Raw genomic sequence first — 23618 nt, 5'->3', positions numbered from 1 at the left:
ATTCAACTACTCTTACTTATTTCAATCACTATAAGAAATCTCTTAATGATTTAATGGAGTGGAGGGCCTTGGTAAGTGTCGGTCTAAACATTTGCTTAAACACTAAAAACCTTGAGAGCATAGACATGTGCCAGTTTAGAGTACCAAATAGCATCAGATACATCAGTAGTTCTTATGCACATCATAAATAACTCCACAAGTACCACTTGTTAACAGGATGTGATCAGATGGCATACAGAAGATAAACACTTCTTCTTCCCACGCCTTTTCCAAAATCAATATCAAGTCGTCCAGTGAATGGTTTGAGCTGCAGTTTTTCTCCTGAAAACCAACAGTGTCTTGCATCATACAGTTGGAGCACCGCTATAACTGCAGCACATTAACCAGAACATATGGATACCTCTTCGATAAGCAACCACCTCCTCGCCTAGGAGCAAAAAACTAGTTGAAAGTATGGTTGGCCCTGCCCCACCAGATCCTGCAGTGAAATATGAAAATCTGAAATGCACAGTTAGAAGCTGCACCCGTCAAGAAAATCTGCACTTTAAGAATATAAGAAGTTTTTGGAAGATGTCAGATGTGGTAATCCCACACACTATTGATTATGCAAGTTCTCTTGCCAACCAGATGTTAAAAGACATGTTTGCACAAATTATATGTATTCTTAAGGCTTGGATCTCACAGGCCGTCATCATAGCCTCTCCCTTCACTGTGCTGCCTCATAGAATTATTGACGAAACCTTATGCAATCTGTCAGGGGTGGAAATTTTTCTATTTTCTGATTTTACTGAGCAGTTTAAAATGCAGCACAAAGTAATCTTTTGGAAAAAAGGATGGGTACATTGAAAGTAATGACTACCTATGGCATGAGTGGAGAGCCTAAAATTTTTTCCCATTCCTCACCCTCCCATGACGGATGAAATCCCAGGAAGCAGCTCAAGTTGACAAGTTGGCATGGATTTGGTAAAACTCCAATTATGAATGTAAATCTTAGAAATGAGCACCTGGAGATTATTGAGAATAAGGGGCTAAAACAGCCAGAAAGTTTATAGGCCTGCATTCATCACAAAATCTCATGTTTTCCTCTATCATACAATCTGAAAGTTCAGACTCCATGTAAGAGAGGCCTGTTGAAAACCCTTCATCAAAATCATTGGTTTCAAACATAGAATACAACATGGAGCCAAGGCTCAAGCCTGCTGAACTACACATGAAGATAAAATCAGACTGGCTAATGAACAGGGTACTACCTCAGAAAGTCCGGCTCACTTTGAGCATCTAAAGATTTGGATAAACGTACAAGCTCAGCAGCCATCACTGCTATTGAATAACACAAATTATCGTAAGAACGCTTCAATGTGCAGAATATTGATCATATCAAATAACCAAGTTTGAAATGACAGTTTCCAAATCACAAATAAGATGGAAAGAAAAAGACAAGCTCATGTCACAAAATGCCCCACAGCACCATTGCTAACTCCAGGATAAATTCCAGCAGTTGTTATTGCAGGAACTCCTGCCCGTTTTGCCTTCTCATTGAAACTCTTTGTGCGGCAAGAATAGTCTTGATCATCACACACATCAACATATGCAACCTGCCAATTTTTTTTAAGAGTGATGCGGGTCATGATGCAAGCAATGACTACATTATATCAAACACCATTATTTACATTTTGTCTAACCTTTCTTGCAATAGCAGCTTCCAGAACATTGCAATGCTCTTTCTGCTGAAATGGTCCCGCTGCATGAACTACAAGGTCTACACCTGTGTGCCTTGAAAGAGACAACTGTTACTACAATTTACTCAAAAAATGTGCATCACAAGACAGGAAAAACAATCCAGCATTCTATGACCAGAGTAAGATTTAGAATTGAAAAGTACAAGGCATAGGGATCCAAGCACCATCAAATGCTGTTGCAAGAGCTCCTGAATTGTTGATGTCAACTTGACAGAACTCAGCATTTCCTCTAAGCTCTGATGAAAGCTGCTCTCCCTTTTCTCTTCCCAGCCAACCACAGCCACCCCAAAGTTGTCAATATCATGCTGAAGTTGTCTGTGCACAATTCTAAGCTCAAAAACATGCAGAGCCAGGAACAAGATCTAAACACATAATGATGAGTAGAAGTGATTGAAAGAGATTGAAGTTTGAACACTACTGACTAGCTGATTAAACACAAAACATGCTGCATAGAACTGAATCTGCTGAAAACATACAAATCCACTCAAAGAAGAAGAAGGTGAGCAAAGAACCATACAAGTGCCAGCAGCTTAAGCTGGTTGAAAATCTCAATATGTCTGCCCATTGACATGTGACCCACTTGACAATATAGATGCAGAATAGCAGATAGGAGCCCATATTTTGTACATGTGCAGATAGCTCTCTACAAGCAGTGAGAATACTGGAAAAACTGCAACAGCAACAACTGTGTACACTCCAGAACATTTGAAATGGTGTTTTTCAAATGTTTTTCAACAATAGAGATTTGTTTTTCAGCAAATCTGAAACATGTCAATATGCCAGTTTCAACACATTCAAAGAGGAAAATAGGTTATATGCAAAACAATTGCATACAACAAAGAAATGCTAGGGCATATACAAAGACATGCAGAATGTACAACAACATGGTGAACACGATCTGTAGAATGCTTAAATGAAGGATGAATGTATGAAAATTTGAATGATAAAATGTATCATTCAAGGAGAGCCTTCAACCTCTTGATCTCGAGGAGTAAGGCAAAGGTGAGTAAAGAATGATGTCGAAGTGTGTCACACTTGTGACAGATCCCAAAATGCAGCAACAGCAGTCCACTGATGATAATAATATCATGGGCAGCAGTGGATAGAGCAAACTATAGTCCTCCAGGCACTCCACGCAGTAAAACTCAAGGTTTGCCGGCTGAGATGGCAGCTCCACAGGCAAGGGGCAGCAATATGTGAAGAAAATGAAGGCATTAAATGGCTGTCCTCTTGGCAGCAAAAATTGCAGAATGCTGAAGCGAAAATGGAGCAATGATGCCATTAGCAGGGGCAGCAAGCAGGCAACTGTCCTCCGAAGCTGGGTGAAGGGGCGAGACAGCTGAGCAGCAGCTATTCAGACTGGGCAACACTTCTGGGTGGTTGGCAATGCAGGCAGTCAGCATTAGCAGTGTACATTTCATGAGTGTTAGGCACATTTATTAGACTATTATTTGGACACCTATATGGGCAGTTGGGCAGCTCATTTAGGGTTAGCTTATTTGTCTTACATCTCGATTCTCATCCTGTAATTGTTGAATATACTCCACTCATCCACTCTTATTGTATCGGATCACATCCACTTGGAGAGAGGGAGACGGAGGGTACTGCTGGTTATCACAAGTGCCACCACATGTGATTTGTATGGTACATCTCATGTGTGGAGTTGTGGATTCCATTGCCTGTTCATTCATTCTTTGAGTTCTTGAGATCTCTTTCATTATTCATTCTTCTGAATGTTCAGCTTTTGTGTTCTTCTGCTTCCATCACTTTGCTCACCCTCACATGGTATCGGACATCCAATGTTGCTACTCACTGGTTCTGTGCTTAGTGTGCTGCTGTTACTGACTTTATTGTTAGAGATCAGATCATAGCCTGATCAGGGGCAGCAGGCTGGTGCAGTCGGACTGGCAGTCGGACTGCACAGTCGGACTGCCACGTGGCAGTCCGACCTGCAGCAGCCAGTCGGCTGCATTTAATGCAGCCACCCGCCTGGCTATTTTTGGCGCCCTCTTTCCCCCGGTTTTTCAGCTATTTATACCTGGCACTTTCAGCAGTCTGGCACACTTCTCTGCTCGCAGATTACAGACCGGTGACACGCGCAGATTCCGTCTCTGTTCGCAGATTTCAGACAGCAGACAGTGCAGACTGCAGCGGACTTCGAGGTGAACAGCAGGTTGCATCGTCAAGGTGGAGACACCTAGTCCAACGCACTGTGCCCGTGTATATATCTGCATATCTTTGTATTCAGCAATCTTTATACAGCAGATCTTCATCGTCCACTGTCTCTTTCTCTGTTTTTTTTTTTCGTAAAAGGTAATTGTATTAATTATGAAAAAAGTACAAGATTACATGATTACACGAGTACAAGAGACACGAGGGCCGTAGGCCAACGTGTGGGAAATCCCCGGACTAGTATACTAAAAAGGCTACACCAATCACAGCAAAGACCCAGAGGCAATTGCCAAATGCCAGGAATGCAAATCCTCCCGAGGGAGCAAGTCAGAGTACCTGATGAGATCTAGCTGCCAATGCAAGAGCCCTTTAAGCCTTGCAATATGTCGCGGTACATTAAAGGCCGAATCAAAGAGAAAAGCATTTCTGGTGGTCCAAATGTGCCAGCATCCCCAGTATCTGAAAAAGGGAAATAAGATCTTCATATGTAACGGTGGCAGCGTGGGATACTTTGGGCGCACAAAAACCCAATCGAAAGGAGTCAGTGAGGACCCCACCACTGTGCGCCAGATTTGGGACAAGAGAAACCAGATATTCTTGGCGAGGGGGCAAGAAAGAAAATGATGTCGGGCCGATTCCGCCGTAGTGGTGCAGAAGAAACAATTGCCATTCGAGATTCGACGCTTGGAAAGGGCCGAGGCAAGAGGAAGACCACCAATCATTACCCGCCACAGAAAGACCTTGCATTTGAAAGGTGCCCTATTCTGCCATCCCTCCATCAGCGTTGCCTGCCACCATGAAAGTGATTTCCGCAGGCCCCAAACAGTATTAGCTTTCACACCCAGCCATTGGTGATCTTTAATAAGAAGATGATACACCTGATTAGTAGAGGCCTTTTCCAGAGTCAACCGGCCTGCAAGGTCCCAGTCCTGCCAAGGGCGATCCATAGCCAGGGCCGGAAAGGGTTGCCTACCCTGAAGTTCCGACGAAAGCTTCCCCCATAAATCACGGTATCCGCGCGGGATCCTGAAAAGTCTCCTAGCAGTCCGAAACGATGCGAGGACATTGCGAGTAGCAAGGGTAGCATCCGCAATCGAAGTCACACCCAAACGGGCCATGCGGTTAAATCTTAGTCTGAGCTGATGTTTATCTTCCCATGAAAGTAATCTGGATACTGCCAACAATTCCAGCTGGAAAGAATTAGTCTGCAAGCGGTCCCCTACAGGATGCCAACAGGCCTTTTGGAGCACCACTTTCCAAGAGCCGACCAAGTGCAGTAATAAAGAGGAAGAGGGACTGGAAAATCGAGAGTCAGCATTAAGGACATGCCACCATGAGGCCCGAAGCCGTGTGTTACCCTAGCGGAGCCCGCTATCCTCAAGAAAATAACGGGCTATGATGGTCCAGGGGTGATGATCCACACACATGGCACGAAAAAGAGACCAACGAAGAGCCAGCATATGAGTTTCTGCATCCAAAATAGCTCCACCACCCATGCGCTTAGGGGAACATGCATGTGACCATGAAATCCAGGAAATGCCTGCCTGCAGTGAATCTTTCTTCCATAGCATGAAACGAATGGGATGGGTGAGAGCCTTCAAAGTAGTGGGCGTCCATGGCAGTAGTGGCAGGAAATACGTCAGCATTGGTAGCATAATTGTCTGAGCCACTTTGAGGCGGACATGGAACGGCCAGGCTTGCGACTTCCAATACATAAACTTCGCGGCCAGTTTTTGTGAAATCCACTCCAGCAGGTCCTTTGGCCGTACATCCACCCCCAATGGGTATCCAAGATGCCTGACAATGGAGCCACGGGAAACCACCTAGCCCTGCCAGCCTAACGACTGTAAATCCGGCTCCATGCAACTAAGAATGGCTGACTTAAAGGCATTGATGCGAAGACCGGAGGCTTGACCAAAGAGCGTCCAAACATCTAATGCCTTGCAAATGTTGTCCCTGTCCGCCTGCAAAATCATAAAGGAGTCATCAGCCAAAGATTGGCTAATGAAGTGCTGCCCCAAAGGAAGAGATAACCCTGCCAGCTGGGCAGAAGCCGCCATGGAGGATAACATTGAAAGGACCGGGTGAGTCGCCAGGGCAAAGAAGAGAGGGCTCAAAGGGCAACCCTGTCTGACCGAGCGTGCAAGGACAAATGGCTCTGTAACCCCACCATTAAGCATAACTCTTGAAGAAGCCTCAGTACTAATGGTGTAGATCAATCGGGACATCCGGATACCAAAGCCCATGGCAGACATAAGATCTGCAAGGAAAGACCAGTCCACACAATCAAACGCCTTTTCCAGGTCCAATTGAATCAAGACCACTTGCTGATTGAAGTGCCGCGCATAGTCAATAGCCATTTGCACATTTAAGATATTATGCAAAATGTTGCGGCCCTTAATGAAACCATACTGGAGAGGGTGCACAATAGCTGGAAGGTGCTTGTGAAGCCTATTTGCCAGCACTTTGGAAAAGATTTTATACATCGCGCCCATCAACGAAATTGGTCTCCAGTGTTGCAGCTTTGACGGCGAAGGGACCTTGGGAATCTGTTTGATAAGGCCTTCTTTCCATGAAGAAGGCATGACCCCTGTTTCCCAAACCTGCTGAAACATGACCACCAATGGCTTTACCAACTGCGTGGCCGAGTGCTCAAAAAATTCATTAGTGAGACCATCCCAACCAGGACTTTTATCCTTAGGCAGGTGCAACAAGACATCCATAACCTCCTCTTCGCAAATATCCGCCTCCAAAGTGGCTTGCATATCAAATGGAACCTGCTGGTGGACCACATGATAGAAGACCGAGCGGGCATGCGTAACCTGGCTAGACGGCAAGGAAGAAGAACCAAAAAGATTCATAAAATAATTTCTGCACATATTGATAATGGTCTGCGGATCAGTGACCATGCGACCTTCCGAATCCTGGAGTCAAGTCATATTTTCGCAAGCCGGAGAAGCATGCAAGGCGCGAAAGAACTTATGAGACTGGCGGGCACTATCTTGCAATGTGTCAGTCAAGTTTTGCAGCTTGGCCTGCTGATAAGATTTCAAGCTAAATACTTGAATAAGATGGGCCAAACGCCGCTCCAGGGACAGCAGAAAATCATCATCTAGGGAGTCCAGGAGCAAGGAACGGACCAAGGCCAATAAGTCCTCTGCTGCATGTCGACGACGGCGACAAAGAGAGGCATTATGAATCCCATACTGCCGAGCAACCCGCTGCACATTAGAGAGCAGGCGTGCGAACGAAGCCAAGCCCTCAGAGGCGAAGTCCAATAAGAACCTCTCAATCAATTGCTGCATATAACCCTGAAAAATTGGATGCTTCAAATAAGAGGAATTGAAGCGTAAAGGAAGCTTATTCAGCAACTGCATAAAAGGTGCAATGGATTGTGCCCGCATCTCAAGCTGGAGGGGGAAATGATCCGACAACGCATATTGCTGCAAGACCTTCATCTCCAGCATCTCGGGAAGAAAATCATCCCCCTGCATGATATACATTCTGTCCAATCGCGACCAAGTGGTTGCATATTGTGCGGAATGAAAAGTGAAACCTGAAACAGAAGGGTGAAGCCACGACCAAAGATCTTGCTTAAGTACGTGCAAAGCAAAGGAGTTCCACACCCGGCTTTCTGGCGTATCCATGACCGAATGCCCTAAGTTGGACTGAGAAGAGTCAACACACATATTGAAATCTCCCATCAAAAACCCCCTGCGGCCAAGTGCCATGGAGCCCTGCAAAGTCGACCATAGATCCCGTCGGGATGCGGGATCATTCGGAGCATAGAGTCCCAGCAACCATAAAATCTCTCCTTCAAATAAGACTTCGATTACCAGAAATCGGCCCTGCACATCATTTTTAACAAGAACAGGCTGGTATTTCTCATGGACAATCATCAGCACGCCCGAGTAGTCCTTAGCAGGTGTCCCTGCATAAAACAGACGGAAGCCATGGCAATCCACAACTTTTCCTGCCTCACCGTGACTTTTAAGCTCCACTGCACACAATACATCCCACTGGTTCTCATGCAAGACAGACCACATGGTATGTTGCTTATGGCGAGAGCAAATGCCTCGCACATTCCACGTGGCAATCTTCGTATATTTTCAAAAAAGGAAGTCAGGAACAAGGCGCCTGTTGCCTCGATTGCACCTTTTCCGCGAGGGCATCCAGGACACCCTCATCCAGAAAATCAGCCAATACTGCAAACGAATTCGGGCGACCTGCTTTAGAGGTAGAAGGGAAATCCACTGCCTTGGGAGTAGGGCGGGGATAACGCCTATCCCAAGGTGTAATCACATTACCTTTTGCATCAAATGCCAGCTTAGCAGGTGGGCCCTTGGGGCCCTCTGAATAGACTTTCCTTGAAGACGGATGACGGGGGGCGGACGGGGCCATAGTACACGCATCCTGCTGTGAGGTGACCATGTCTTTCCTGCGCGTGTACGTGCACACGGAATCCAGAGAAGCATTAGGCCCAGGATCTGCCAGGCCTGCGTCCAACTTTTTACCTTTTTTTTTGTCGTGCCTCAATCCAGTCAGTGTTAGGAGAATCCAAACCCCGGACCTGTTGTTTGCCTTTATCCATGATAGTAGGTGGCTGAAGGTTCTCCTGTGCCGGGGCATCCAGCACCATGTCATCCTTGGGCTGCACAACCTGCGCCTCCTCAGAAGACGGTTGCCGTTCCGGGCATTCGGCCACAAAATGCCCTAATTTACCACATGAAAAGCAGTGTCCGGCAAAATTGCCCCATTTCAGGCGAAAATGCAAAGGATGCATGCCTGAACAATTGAGGCGAAGCCACGCAGGCCTACTGTCTCTTTCTCTCTCTTCTCTCTCTGCGTTCTCTCTCTCTCAGTCCTACGCTTCCGCACCGCTGCACTCTGACATGGTATTAGAGCAGTGTTTGAGGGCTGACTGAGCGCAGAATCAACCTGAAGAGGAGTTTCCATCGCGACACAAATTTGTGTTTTTTGCGTTTAAGGGCAGACAGGAGGGCTGCGCCTTGGAACAAGGCTGAAACGAGTGTGGGCGCACAAGAAAGGAGTACAGGTGGTGGATTTGCTACTGTTTACTACTGTTTGACGTGGAGGAAGTTTGAGTTTTCAGCCTACAAGTGCAGGTTTTGCTTTTTCATCGCCTTCGGCGGGTGAAGAAGGTTCAGGTTGCGGAAGAGCCTTAGCAGGCGGAGTTTTCCCAGTCAGAGGGGGCTGCTTTTGCGTATGTGAACGCATTGCAGGTGAAGATGTCTACAGAGATTGACTTGGAGTTCCAGGCGATTATGGACCGGAAGGTGCCTGTCTTACCGGCTCTTCCTGCAGATTAGAAGCTCGACGGCGACAGCTACCGCATTTGGCGTGTCATGATGTTGGCCATTCTTGAGTCCTATGATTTGGCAGAGTTGGTACAGGAGGAGATTGACCGGCCCTCGGTAAGAGATGAGTCCAAACTCTCTTCCGATGCTCGTGCGGAGTTGGCCAAGGCCCAGTCTCATTGGGACAAACTGAATGCCAGGATTCGATCCTTTCTCTTTCTATCATGCACTACAGCCGTGATCGCTCGCATCGAGCACTTGACGGTGGCTCGGGAGATATGGCTGGAGCTTGATCAGATGTACAATCGGATGACCCTAATGAAGCGGGTTTCTTTGGAGGTACAGATGCGGACCTCGTCCGTAAATAAGTCTTCTTCGCTGCGGGAGCACATTAACAAGCTAAGGCAGCTTCAGATGCACGTTCAGAATGCGGGGAAGCCGATTTCCTCCGAAGACATGGCAATCACACTATTGTCCCAGTTGCCGCCACGATTCGGTACATTTTACTCTGCCCTTATAGCTTCGGGGCGAGAGTCTACTCTTCGGTGGGAAGAGTTGGTTCCTATGGTCTTGGACCAAGAGGAACAGTTAAAGGGACAGAATGCTTCCAAGTCGGAGGCGTTGACAAGTCAAGCCTCTCAGAAGAAGGGGAAGAACCAAAAGAAGAAGAAGGGGGATAACAAGTCTAAGAAGGACAAGGAGAAGGACAAGGACAAAGATTCCACATGCCATATTTGTGGAAAGACTGGCCATTGGAAGAAGGATTGACCTGACAAAGACACGAAGGACACCAAGAAGAAGGACACCAAGGATTCTGGAGCGGTGGCTGCACCCTCATCAGCTGCATTTCTTCATCTAGCTGTCATTGAGGACGCTTCACCGAATGCTTCTGATACTGCAATGACAGCTCCCCAGGCTCGAGAGTGGATTGTTGATAGTGGTGTCTCACGGCACATGACTCCTTCATCAGATGGTGTTGCCCGGTTGCGACCCTCGCGTGGGCAGATTCTCATTGGAGACAGCTCTTCAGTTTCTATTGCAGGTCGGGGTAAGATGCAGCTTATTCCCGATGGACGAGGTGGTACCCATACCTCAGAGGTTTTGCATGTACCAGAATTAGGGTACCATCTCCTTTCAGTTCATAAGTTTGCTCCCTTGGCCTTTTGGTGGAGTTTGACAGTACTACGGTGCGAGTCCTTGATCGTGGATCGAGGAAGGTTCTCTCATCCGGATATGAGGAGAATGGCATTTACAAACTGAAGTCTTCCACCGCCCTCTCTACTCTTCTTCTTACCTCTCAGTTACAGTCAGAGTTATGGCATGCTCGGTTTGGTCACCTGAACTATGACTCTCTTCGGAGGGCATCACATGGACAGCTTGTTCGAGGGTTGCCGGATATAGTGGTGAGCCAGCAGCCATGTGTCTCCTACATATGGGGGAAGCAGCATAGGGATGCCATTCCCCACACAGCTTCACGGCGGTCTACTTCACCAATGGAGCTAGTATCTACGGATCTATGTGGCCCTATGAGGAATGAGTCCTTGCGTGGGAGCTCGTACTTCATGCTGATCGTGGATGACTACAGCAGGATGACATGGGCCTACTTTTTGGCACTACAGTCAGAAGCTTTCTCGCACTTCAAGGATTGGCTTCTCTTTGAGGAGAACCAATCGGGCCGGAAGTTGAAGACCTTGTGATCCGACAAGGAAGATGAATTTGTTTCTAATGAGTTTGCTCGGTTTTGTGCAGATAGAGGAATTCACCAGGAGTTTGCCAATACCAACACTCCTCAAGAAAATGGTATTCTTGAACGGAAGAACCGCAGTGTGATCGAGATGGCGCGCACCATGATGGAGCACCGACAGACCCCTCAGGTTCTGTGGGCCGAGGCTGTGGCTACTGCAGTTCACATCCTTAATCAATCCCCTACTTCGGCCGTGGAAGGGATGACCCCATTTGAGGCTTATTTTGGGACGAAGCCAAATGTTTCTTACTTTCGAGTCTTTGGGTGTGATGCCTATGTTCACATTCCCAAGGCTCACCGTGATAAATTTGAAGCAGATTCCCGAAAACAGGTATTTGTTGGCTACAGCTCCCAGTCCCAAGGCTACCGACTATATGATCCCGTCAAGCGGAATGTGTACACTAGCCGTGATATGCGGTTTGTGGAGGTTCCGGCTACTTCAACGGGTGAGGAGCATCCCGTTCTTGGAGATCCAGGGGAGAGTTGGGCTCCTTCTACAGTTCCACTGGAGCCCATGCCTTTTGATTATGATTTTGTTTCTGACACAGAGTCTACTGTTCCACCGGACACCTCTGAGGAGTTACCGCCGATGGATATTCCAGAGTCTTCTGCTAATGGAGAACGTCGAGGGGAGGTTCGGCCTCCTCCTCGCTGGGCCTATGACACGCTCCGTGATTCAGGGATCGAGGGGGTTCTTGAGGAGTGGGGACCGCAGGATGGTCCACGGCAGTCACGGAAGCACCAGGCACATTCTACGGAGCTTGTTTGCTCCAACTATTGTTTGACCTGAGAATGGAAGTATTGACAGGGGACTGAAGCCTACTATGGGCAAAACGGATGATTATCCATCTATTTGTGTGAAACAATTTAGTATCCAAGGTCTTACTCTTTAGTAGGCTGAATCTCACCTGGACTCCCACCGCGAAGATCTTCAAATGTCTTTTCTCTTTTGGAACGGGTTCAGAGGGCTTCCTACTTAGATGCTTTCAGCAGTTATCCGCTCCGCACTTAGCTTTAAAATAGGTTCCTCTTCAAGTAGTAATTAGTGATACCAATAGGCTCATACCGACTCGTCAATCTCCTTTACGTGGATTTTTTATCTCAAAAGAAAGCGTGATGACCCGTGTTATGCAGGATCGAGAGCCCACCTCCGTAAAGGAGGCTTTACAGTCCGCACCATGGAAGAAAGCTATGGAAGCTGAGTTGGAGGCTATTGAGAGAAATGGCACTTGGTCACTCGTGCCCCGCCCCTCGAAGAAGAAGGTGATTGGAGTCAAGTGGGTCTTCAAGACCAAATACCTTAGCGATGGTTCTTTGGATAAGCACAAGGCTCGCCTTGTTGCTAAAGGTTTTGCACAGCGCCCAGGTATTGACTGTCATGATACTTTTGCCCCCACAGCTCGTATGGCGACCATTAGAGCTGTTCTTGCTTTGGCTGGCCATAGGCAATGGCCTGTTTATCAGTTGGATGTGAAGTCGGCCTTCCTCAATGGTGATTTGAAGAAGGAGATCTATGTTGAGCAGCCTCCTGGCTTTGGTTCTTCAGATGGGAAAGTCTACAGGTTGAAGAAGGCCTTGTATGGCCTCAAGCAAGCTCCGCGTGCATGGAACGAGAAGATTGATTCGTTCCTCCAGTCTCAGTTGGGATATCGGCAGTCCAAGGCCGATCCGCAGCTGTATGTTCACACTTCCGAGGATGGTTATGTGCTGTTTGTCTTATATGTTGATGATTTGATTGTCACAGGTGATGATGCACAGCAGGTCCAAGAGACGAAGTCAGTTTTACATCAGACGTTCGAGATGACGGACTTGGGTCTACTCCATTTCTTTTTGGGCCATGAGATTTATCAGTCTCAAAGGGGGATCTTTATCTCTCAATAGAGATATGTACAGGAGCTCTTGGTGTCTTTTAAGATGGAGGATTGTCGGGCCCTATCTACTCCTATGGATCCGAATTGGAAGGCCACTTCCCATTCAGCTTCTCCTTTAGCGGATACGTCCCGCTATCGACAGTTGATTGGGTCTTTGATTTGGCTTCTTAACACCAGGGTTGATCTATGTTTTGCTGTTGGGCTCTTGGCAGGGTTCATGAGTGACCCTAAGACAGTGCATTGGCAGGTTGCTCAGAGGATACTTCGGTATTTGAGGGGGACGTCTGATTTAGGGATTCATTACCCCGCAGGGACAGATGGGTCAGATCTTGTACTTGCAGGTTGGAGCGACTCGGATTGGACCGGTGATGTGGACCACAGGCGGTCTACTATAGGTTATTGTCATAGTTACCAGGAACAGGGAACGGGAACGGGAACGGGACCCCCTGGAACGGGGGGAACGCCCAAAGCGAGGGAACGGGAACGGAGGGAACGGTATATATATATATATATATATATATATATATCCTCTAGAGAGAGAGAGTCAACACTAGTCTTAGAATCTAGAGAGACAGATCATATCTATTATCAACCATGAATTATAATTCATGAAATTAGACTCTAGAGTCTAGAGACATAATAATCAAGTTTCAACTTTCAACAATAATAAAGATTCAAAACATTGTAACCAGCAATGGATTGTCGCATTCATAATTCAACACTGTAATCAACAATGTTGCATAAGTCCAACTAGCAACAAGTGTGCATTGCAAAAACACAAAATATGCACTAAACAGTAAACTTTAAAGCCTAAATAGTAAAGATCCAAGTTACAAGAGCTCCAATTTCCAAGTCAATACTCTAAAGTTCCAAAAGGCTAGCTACTAAGTGCTCTGATTCATGGAAGATGGCTCCACTGTGCCTAAATGCTCATCCTGCTGAACAACATCCTGCCCATCATCATCACCATCATCATCATCGTCATCTTTTTCCCAACATATAAAAGAATCAGCCTTTGCAACTGATGTACGAGCTAGCAAGCGAAGATTGGAGCTCACATAAACTAAGTCATTCGTCTTCATTGTACCAAAACGATTTCTCTTCTTTGAGTGAATGTGATTGAAGGAGCTCCATAGTTGCTCTAAACAAGAAGAGCTAATTGTTTGGCTAAGAATACGAATAGCCAAACTCTGCAACTCTGGAGCTTCTGCACCATAGTCCTCCCACCATAAAGCAGCCCCAATATTTGTCCTGTCCTCTAGTGCATCCTCTGTACCAAACATCCCTAATGTTTGTCGATACACAGAGAGCTGATTTTTAATTTTGCGTTGCATTTCACGGCTAAGATAAAGCCTTGCAAGCAATGTGTTCCAAGCCTTGACCACCTCAAGGTCTCTTTCTTGCATCTTTCCTTGAAACTCAGGATCAAGCACATATGCTGCAGCATGCATAGGAGAGTCATACTCATTCCATCTGCTAATGCATAACTCCTTGATTTGCTCATACCTATCTGCATTTGGTTCCAAACTCTCCAACCTCTCAATCATGCGATCCATACCTTCATAGATCTTCCCAATGCATGGATCCATGCCATCTGCAAGCCTCAACATGTGCATAATAGGATCAACCATTTGGTTGGTGCGATTAACCTCATCCCAAAAATCTCTATCAAAAACATATGCATTACATAACACAGCAGTAGCAGTGGCAGCCCCAGTCCAATTTTCATACTCATCACTAGCAAATAGCTCCCTAATTGCACCTTTGAAATAGTGCAATCGACCAAGCATAAGAAAGTTATATGCAAATCGTGTATCCGAGTATTTAAGAAGTTCTTTGTCACTTCTCTTGCGAAACTCAGCATGCAAGTTCTGATGATTACATATAAATGTGATAATCTTGTTGCCTTTCGCAACAAGAGATGCAATCCATGGCAAGTCCCCAATATCCTTCAACAAGTTATTCAAGCAATGCGCCATGCATAGACTAAAGGTGATATGTGGATACATTGCCATTAAAATGTTTCCTGCTGCCCTGTTTGTAGGTTCACCATCTGCCACAAACTGCACTACATTTTCTGCCCCAACAGCCTGCACTGCCTCGCACCACTCGGATGCCAATACATCTGCACTCTTTCCAGTCTCTGAAGCATCATGACTACCAATGAAGTATAAATCTCCATGAGAATATCCAACAATACCATGTATGGACCTATGGCGTGTGTCACTCCATCCATCTGCTATCAATGTCACTCCATTTCTTACCCATTGATTGCGAATATTTGCTGTTGCAATCTCTATGGCTACTTTCTCCTTTTGAAGCAATGTAGTCCTGATAGTTTCTGATGAAGGGGGCTTATATGTGGGTCCATACTCTGCAATCTTTGTCACCATATTTAAAAAATAAGGTGACCTGGCTGATTTGAATGCAATATGGTCATGGTAAAAAAAGCGTGCCACTGCTGCATCTGTTTCCTCTTTTTTCTTTGGTTCCCATGAAGTGTGCAATGAACTCTATTTAGCACCACGACCTGTTGCCATTGATGGCCCACGAGAAGGCTGCGTAGCCACTAATCCTGGTGGTCTTCTGCATGAAGCACCATGCCCTGCTGGTCTTGGAGTCCATGTTGTTGGATCCACTGCTATATTTGGAGTCCTCCTGGCATGTGAATTCCCCATAGATGTGGCTATGCGGTCAAGTAACTCCTGCCTTTTCTCAATTGATACATTGGTGCAAAAACGCACCTCTTTCCCCTCCTCATGTAGAAGATGGGCTCTCACTTTATCAGCCCCACTAGTGCGAGCATAAGGGCAAAGTTTGCATTTCCAAGGGCGAGCCCCTCCACCTCTCAATGGCACCCCTGCATCTACCTCATCCCACCATGACCAAGTAGTGCTTCGACTTTGTCCAGTTGTTGACGAAGTACCTGCTGAGGATGATGAAGATCCCATAGATGTCAATGCTGCCATCTATATAAAAGTGACAAATAATCAGTAAAGTTCAATAAAATCGCAAAAATTTGCAACCAAAATTTCAACATGTGTGTGTTAAATTTTTAGCAATGCTAAAAATGCCAGCTTGCATTCCTTTTACTGAAAATGCCACAAATTTGGGGCATTTTAGCCTGCATTGAACATTCCCTTGCTGAAAATGCCCCAAAATTTGGAGTATCTTCAGCTCCCAAACTTGGGGCAATGACAGACTCAAAATGCCCCAATTTTGGGGCATTCCAGCCTACAATTCCTTGCTGAAAATGCCCAAAAATTTGGCGCATTTTCAGCTCCCAAATTTGGGACAATGACAAATTTGAGAATCGAGATAATGAACCTCGGACCTTGAGACTTCACCTAATCCCGGGGAGAAGTCACGAGATAGTCGGGAGAGGTAGACGAGTCCCGAGAGCAGGTGGGAGTAGGGCCTAGGCAGTGGGGGCAGGCAGGGCAAGCGAGATGGTCGGCGGGATAGTCGGAAGGGCAGGCGGAGCAGGCGAAGTGGGCGGGGACAGTCGGCAGGGCAGGCGGAGCAGGCAGAGTGGGATGGGATAGTCGGCAGGCGGACTGGGTACTGGGCGGACAGGCGCAGGCGACCTAGGCGAAACACGCGCAGGCGACGTAGGCGAAACAGGCGCAGGCGACGGGTGCAGCGACGTAGGCGAGGACAGACGTGGGCGAGGCGAAACAGGCGACAGAGTCCAGACAAACGGGCGCGAAACGGGCGACGCGCGGGCAATTCGAGGCAGCGCGGGCGACAACAGAAAAAAAAAGTTTAAAGTTAAAATTTAAAAAAACTAAAAAACTCTTGAGCTGGAACGGCCGTTCCAGATAGGGAACGAACCTGGAACGGCCAAGGAACGGACCTGGAACGGGAGGGAATGGGCCACGAAACGGGCTGGAACGTTTCGCCAGCATTTCCTTGGCCCGAACCCCTCGGAACGCGTTAATCCGTTCCTATGTGCCGAAACGGGCGTTCCCTGTCTCTATGGTTATTGTTTTACCTTGGGTACAGGTGTTATTTCATGGAGTAGCAAGAAGCAGCCCACGGTAGCCCTTTCGTCTACTGAGACGAAGTATCGGGCCGCGTCTTCCACCACATGCGAGGTAGTGTGGCTTTGGAGATTATTGGAGGAGCTTGGGTGCCCCCAAACTCGTCCTACATTGCTGCAATGTGACAATGAGAGTTGCATTGCCTTGGCAAGGAACCCTGTTTTTCATGCCCGGACGAAGCACATAGAGATCCAGTACCACTTCATCCGAGAAAAGCTTCTGGATGAGACCATCACTGTGAAGTACTGCAAGACGGAGGACAATCTTGCGGATTTGTTTACGAAGGCGCTTCCTCAGACTCTACTTCGGAGACATTCCAAATCCCTCAGGCTTCTGCCCTGCCCAGGCTCTGAGAGGGGATGTTAGAGATCAGATCATAGCCTGATCCGGGGCAGCGGGCTGGTGCAGTCGGACTAGCAATCAGACTGCACAGTCGGACTGCCAGGTGGCAGTCCGACCTGTAGCAGCCAGTCGGCTGCATTTAATGCAACCACCTGGCTATTTTTGGCGCCCTCTTTCCCCCGGTTTTTCAACTATTTATACCTGGCACTTTCAGCAGTCTGGCACACTTCTTTGCTCGCAGATTACAGACCGGTGACACGCGCAGATACCGTCTCTGTTCGCAAATTTCAGACAGCAGACAGCAGACAGTGCAGACTGCAGCGGACTTCAAGGTGAACAGCAGGTTGCATCGTCGAGGTGGAGACACGCAGTCCAGCGCACTGCGCCTGTGTATATATCTGTATATCTTTGTATTCAACATTTTTTATACAGCAAATCTTTATCGTCCACTGTCTCTTTCTCTCTCTGCGTTCTCTCTCTCTCAGTCCTACGATTCCGCACCGCTGCACTCTGACAGTTTCAAGCCTCAAAGTGCTAGCTTTGCTGGTCCCAGACCCGGTGCATACCGATCAGCCTATTTCTACGCTGGGAGATCTGTTTTACTACTGGTCTGAGCTGCTAAATTTTGCATTTTCACTGCTAGAGTTTCTTAACCTTGCTTATTTTGCTCCTCAGCCATTCCTCCACCCTTGCCGACCTGTGCAGCTGCTGCTGGATGACATCATTCTTGATGCAGGCTGTTAAGAAGACTGCTAGGGTTTGCACCGAGGACACATAGAGTGTACGACCACAACAAAAACACAAAGACACAGACACAAACACAGAGGGCAAAACTCAAACCCTAGACGCAAAACTCAAAACTCAAACCCTAAACGCAAAACTCAAAACTCAAACACAAACAGAAGAAGGAAAAGAGAGAACACAACTCTGAAGTGAATGAATGCTGTAAATGAATGTAAGAGGGTACAGTGTACTCAAGGGCAGAGCAATGTCGGAGTGTGATGTCCACCAAAGACGGATCCCAAGTCTATGACCACCAGTCGGAGTGTAGGAGTGCTGAATAGTGAATGGCAGCAAGCTGGTCACCAAAACGCAGCAATTTGGAGGCTGGAAACTGGTAAACGCAGCAATGTATCACCAATCGGGGGCTGGAAACTGATCACAATCTGCTGTAAACAGCAAGCTGAAACAGTGTCTGAGAGTGTTAGGGCCTGCAATGCTGAAAACGCAGGCTGGCTGACCCTGGAGATGATGGACAGCAGGCTGAAATGAACAGCAGTCTAGGACAATTTGGAGCAGTCGCCAGCAGCTAAGTGCTGTCGCCTACAGCAATGGACAAGCTGAAGATGATGTGGCTGCAGTCGATGATGGCTGGACAGCAAATGGAGGCGGGCTGCAAGCTGGAAACTGGGCGCCAACAGCAGCAGAGGGTGTGTGCACTGGTGTAACCTGCAAACAAGGATGATAGCTGAATGGGGGCAGCCTGTCTATTTATAGATGTGGAAGGGCGTCCAAAAAATTAGGGTTTCCACTAAACTTTCTCGAACCGCTCCCCGTTTTAGGGTTTCCACTGAACTCTCTTGAACCGCTCCCCGTTTTAGGGTTTTACTCTAAAATAGCATTTTTAGACTGTTTGGTGTAACCTGCAAACAAGGATGATGGCTGAATGAGAGCAGCCTATCTATTTATAGATGTTGAAGGGCGTCCCAAAAATTAGGGTTTCCACTAAACTTTCTCGAACCGCTCCCCGTGTTTTAGGGTTTCCACTGAATTCTCTTGAACCGCTCCCCGTTTTAGGGTTTTACTCTAAAAGAGCATTTTTAGTATGTTTTGGGGCTATTTAAGAGACTAGTCAGCAAGTAATGCATATTTTAGCTCAACACCCCCTCTCAGGCCCAAAACTAAGCCAAAAGGTTAGGCTAGCCATGGTGATGTTTATCTATCCCAAGGCATCCCACCCCAAAGTAGCCAAGGCATCGGACAAAGGGTGCACATCGGCTGCCCAATGGCCTACCAAGACTACAAAAGCGATGGTTATCTTACCAAAGGAATCCAAGTAGTCACTCCAAAGAGAACAGGGACAAAGAGTGCATGACGGCTACCCAGTGGCCTACCAAGTCCTACAAAGGCGGATGGAACCACATTGAACTTTGTGTGTTGTTTTTTTTTTTTTTGAATAAGTGTGGTAAATTTTATGGGATATGGGCGATTGAGTAATAGTGACCCAGAAGATAAGAGTAGGGAGGGTACACCCAACATATCACAAAACACTACAAGCTAACCCATCCACTTAGGGTGTCGATGACGAGGAAAAATAGGTGATGAGGTATCCATGTGATGAAGAAGGATGGTGGTGTGGTAACAACAGCCGCCAGTGGAAACAGCTTAGGATCCGCTCAAGTGGTGCTCTGCACAATGAGATGCAAAGTATTCTACATACTGAAGAATGCTCATGCAACAGGTGCCACCTGGACACTGTCCCTCATGGGGAAATTGTTCACTTGCCCAAGCGCCTTAGTACAAAGATGATGAAAGCATACTATGCAAAGGGTAAGGTACAATAGGGGGGGAGAAACCGATATTGAAGACAAATTGCTAAAGCCTATAGAATACCGAGAAGGGTAGGAACCCCCTCTCAACTTGGATGTAGATGCCGAAGAAGGAAGAGGAGTCTGATGTCCATCTTCGTGTGGTGTTGAGAACCATAAGGAATGAAGAGGAGAAGGAAGCATCCCAGCTGGAAGAGCTAGGTAGAAGTCACCACCATGATAGCATCAAGAGAGATATTGCACGACCCGCCTCGAGAGGGGAAGCCTGCATGCTGGTAAAAGAGCAAAACTCCAAGGATGATGAAACCATGAAGGAACGGGCCACATCCCAAGTCTCCAGCCCACGTAGGACTGGGCAAACCTGCATGTTAGCCCTACACTGAAAACAAAACCTGCAAAGGATATCAAAGTTTGCAATCACAAAGGTCAGTAGTGAGATGCTCCAAAAACAAAACAAAACTAAAATGAAAAGCTAACTAAAGAAACAAGTGCAAAGATGCAAATGTGTATGTGTGTGTGAGTAAATGCAACGGAAGACTTAAAATGTCGAGACGAAAATCCTATGGGCCCGACTCTAAGAGTGCAAAAAATGAATGCTAGACTGACCTAGGGCATCCGAAAGGACGTAGAGACATGCTAGTCTAAGAAGGTGGCCACCATCGTGTACGTCCAGTAGCAGGGCTCTACCAAGGGAACGCCTGACGAGGTGGGGAGAAAGGTGAGATAGATGCATGAAGTGCAACAGGATCGGAACTTGCAGACCAATCAACCAATCCCTCAAGGATAGTGAAAGAGATGGGCTGCTGAGGCTGTGCTCGAGCCACATGTCCAACAGCAACAACGGGTTGTGAAGGAGCAGATGAAGCAAAAGCGGAAGGCATAGCCCCACTGGATTGTGGAGTCGCAGCGGTCTGTTGAGGCTTTTTAGGAGGAAGACCTTGGGCCTTGGAGCGACACTCCTCGTCAACATGACCTGCTCTCTAGTAGTGTGTGCAAAACCGGTTTTTCTTAGGGAGTTGCTGCCAGAGAGGTCTTGATTCTTTGGTTCCATCTAAGGAAGAGGAGCCACCCTTGGATTGACTTGCCTTCGTATCTAGCGAGTTCTTGCCACTAGTGGTTTTCCCTCCCGAAGAAGAGCCAACCAACCCCCTCTGCTCTGAATAAGGCTGTGATGAGGATTTCTTGTGGACTTGATCATGCAGCCTTGCATAACGCAAGAACTGGCACTCAAACTCGTAGAAGGTTCCCGCAATCGAGGTTGGGAGATGATGTGTTGAATGAAATCGAAGTATTTTGCGAGCAACTTATTCAAGAAGAATGTAACCTGATCATCATCTGACTTTGGAGAGCCAGTACTGGCAAACTTGGCAAGTAACTGCATATAGTCAGCCAGCTTGACTTTGAGATCAGGCAACCTATTTTTCTACTGAAAAGAAGGCTATACCCTGCATTTTCAATGTTGCTCCTGTCTTGGAATGCTAGGACTGCTTTCCCAAGGCAGCCTACCCTATTGCCTGCTGTTTTTGACCCTCCAAGGTCTGGTGTTTTTGACTAACCAGCTCTATACTGCCATACATACTGTGATTTTGCTCATCTGATATATTCACAATTGCGTTTTGCATTCTCAACTTTAGAAAGGGATCTCAATGTGTTGGTGGTTGTAATCTCTCACTTCATCCACTTCACAATTGCGTTTTGCATTCTCAACTATAGAAAGGGGTCTCAATATGTTGTGATCTCTCACTACATCCACTTCACTATATGTTATGTCCCTCGACATCTTGATGGGCACCGGTAGCACCATCCATTGTGACCAGTGCTACCGGTGCCCATCCAGATGTCCAAGGACATAACAATTGGACATCAAACTCACCTCCCAGCCATAGAGCCAAACAGGCTCACCCTCGAGCCTAGGAACTAGCAGCACTCTGGGCCACTTGTTATGTCCCTCGACATCTCGATGGGTGCTAGTAGCATTGATCACAGTGGTCATGAGGTGACTAAGTGCGAATGCACCAAGGGCACCTTGGGGTTAGGGCAGCCAAGTCCTATAAATAGGACTCAAGGCCCTATTGTGTGGATTCACTGTGTGATCACCACTCTTGGACTCTTGGCCTATTGGCCAAAGCATCCCTACACCGGAATGGTGTGGGCTCGTGGTATGAGACGCCAACCCTTGGGATCTGGTCATGACCTAGAGTACTGCTAGACATCCAAATGGACGCTAATAGCATTGGTCACAACAGTCATGAGGTGACTTGGTATGAATGCACTAAGGGTACCTTAGGGTTAGGGCAATCAAGTCTTATAAATATGACTCAAGGCCCTGTTGTGCGCATTCATTGTGTGATCACTACTCTTGGACTCTTGGCCCATTGGCCAACACATCTATACATTGAGATGGTGTAGACTGGGAATATGGGATGCCAACCCTTGGGATTTCATCGTGACCTAGAGTGCTACTAGCTCCTAGGATTGGGGGTGAGCCTGTTTGGCTCTATGGTTGGAGGTGAGTCTGATATCCAATCCCTTGTATGTTGAGTTTAGCTTGTGTCATGTATCATGTGTAGGTTGAATCCTAGGGGAACGTTTCATTGAAGAGTCGTTTTTCTCACTTCGTCCCTAAGGATATTGCTAAGGACAGTAATCATTCATAAGGGGGGAAGTGTTATGTCCATGGACATCTAAATGGGTGCTAGTAGCACTGGTCACGGTGATCATGAGGTGACTTAGTGCAAATGCACTAAGGGCACCTTGGGTTTAGGGCAGCCGAGTCCTATAAATAGGACTCAAGACCCTATTGTGCGGATTCACTGTGTGATCACCACTCTTGAACTCTTGGCCTGTTGTCCGACGCATCCATACACTCGGATGGTGTGGCCTGGTGATATGGAACACCAACCCTTAGCATGTAGTCATGACCCGAAGTACTACTAGCTCCCAAACTCGAGGGTAAGCCTGTCTAGCGCTTCCCGATAACAGAGCACCAAGGTGCAAAGAAGTATACCTCTAAGTGTCACATAATGGCCTAAAGCCCAAATGTGCATCAAAGACAATGTGGACTAACGCTAGATACTCTATGGTAGATCTAAAATAGGAAAGTGGAAGGGAAGGGCAAGAATTGTGAATGTGAATCTTTGCATCTAACTCATACTCCAATGAAACAAAGGATAAAATATTACCTTGGGAACATATTGCCACCATCCAAAGCAACATTAGACAACCTATTTATCAAATGTATAGTAGTAGCCATAGCCTCAGCTAAAAATCCTTAGAGTAAGACCAGCATTAAACAACATACTCAATATCCTTTCATTTTAATTTTTTCATCCTATTCATACGCTTTGCAATGCCATTTTGGGTAGTATTACCAAGTGTTGTGAGTTCCCTCTTTACCCCACATGCTTCACAAAAATTTATGAACTCGTGAGAGACATATTCTCCACCATTATTACTTCTCAGACACTTGAGTCTCTTGCCAGACTAATTTTATACAAGTACCAAATATTTCAGAAAACAAGACAAAGCTTTTATCTTTCCTACCCATAGTAAAAGCCTATACTTTCCCACTTGCCTAAATCTCCATGGTGACTAACAATCAGTCTCCCCACATAAAGTTGATAGTCTTTCCTCAATTGAGAAATGATCATTCTTGTCAATGGAGTGCCCTAACACTGAGATGCACCTTATGAATAAATATAAGGCGAAGAAGAGTTGAACTTCAGTCACAGATGAGAGAATCCTAGAAGCAAAGCTAGTAGACAATGATAATGGAGTGTTCTTCTTTGAAATGCCTTAACAGAACCCCCATTGAAGGAGAGACCTAATAGAACATCAAAG

At 46.7% G+C, this 23618-nt stretch overlaps 1 protein-coding gene across 5 annotated transcripts in view; it reads right to left on the bottom strand.

The window, feature by feature from the left end:
- LOC148018168 (Saccharopine dehydrogenase) overlaps positions 1-23618 on the bottom strand; it is a 105419-nt gene that overhangs the window by 68762 nt on the left and 13039 nt on the right. For 2 of the 5 annotated variants that reach the window (XM_087661687.1, XM_087661689.1), the window contains exons 2-7: positions 1883-2001; positions 1683-1765; positions 1469-1595; positions 1251-1320; positions 401-498; positions 237-321 (exon numbers count right to left, since the gene is read on the bottom strand). In XM_087661687.1, the coding sequence (XP_087517813.1) occupies positions 237-321; positions 401-498; positions 1251-1320; positions 1469-1595; positions 1683-1765; positions 1883-2001 (582 nt within the window). The remainder of the gene's footprint in view (positions 1-236; positions 322-400; positions 499-1250; positions 1321-1468; positions 1596-1682; positions 1766-1882; positions 2002-23618) is intronic. The other 3 variants (XM_087661688.1, XM_087661690.1, XM_087661691.1) reach the window with 3 other exon arrangements.

Source organism: Lygodium microphyllum, chromosome 21 (genome assembly GCF_053477565.2).
Source record: "Lygodium microphyllum isolate KBCC chromosome 21, Lygodium_microphyllum_v1.1.10, whole genome shotgun sequence".
In the NCBI taxonomy this organism is placed as follows: Eukaryota; Viridiplantae; Streptophyta; class Polypodiopsida; order Schizaeales; family Lygodiaceae; genus Lygodium; species Lygodium microphyllum.
The sequence above is the reverse complement of the archived record's forward strand: the minus strand, read 5'-3'. Positions and strand labels throughout refer to the sequence as shown.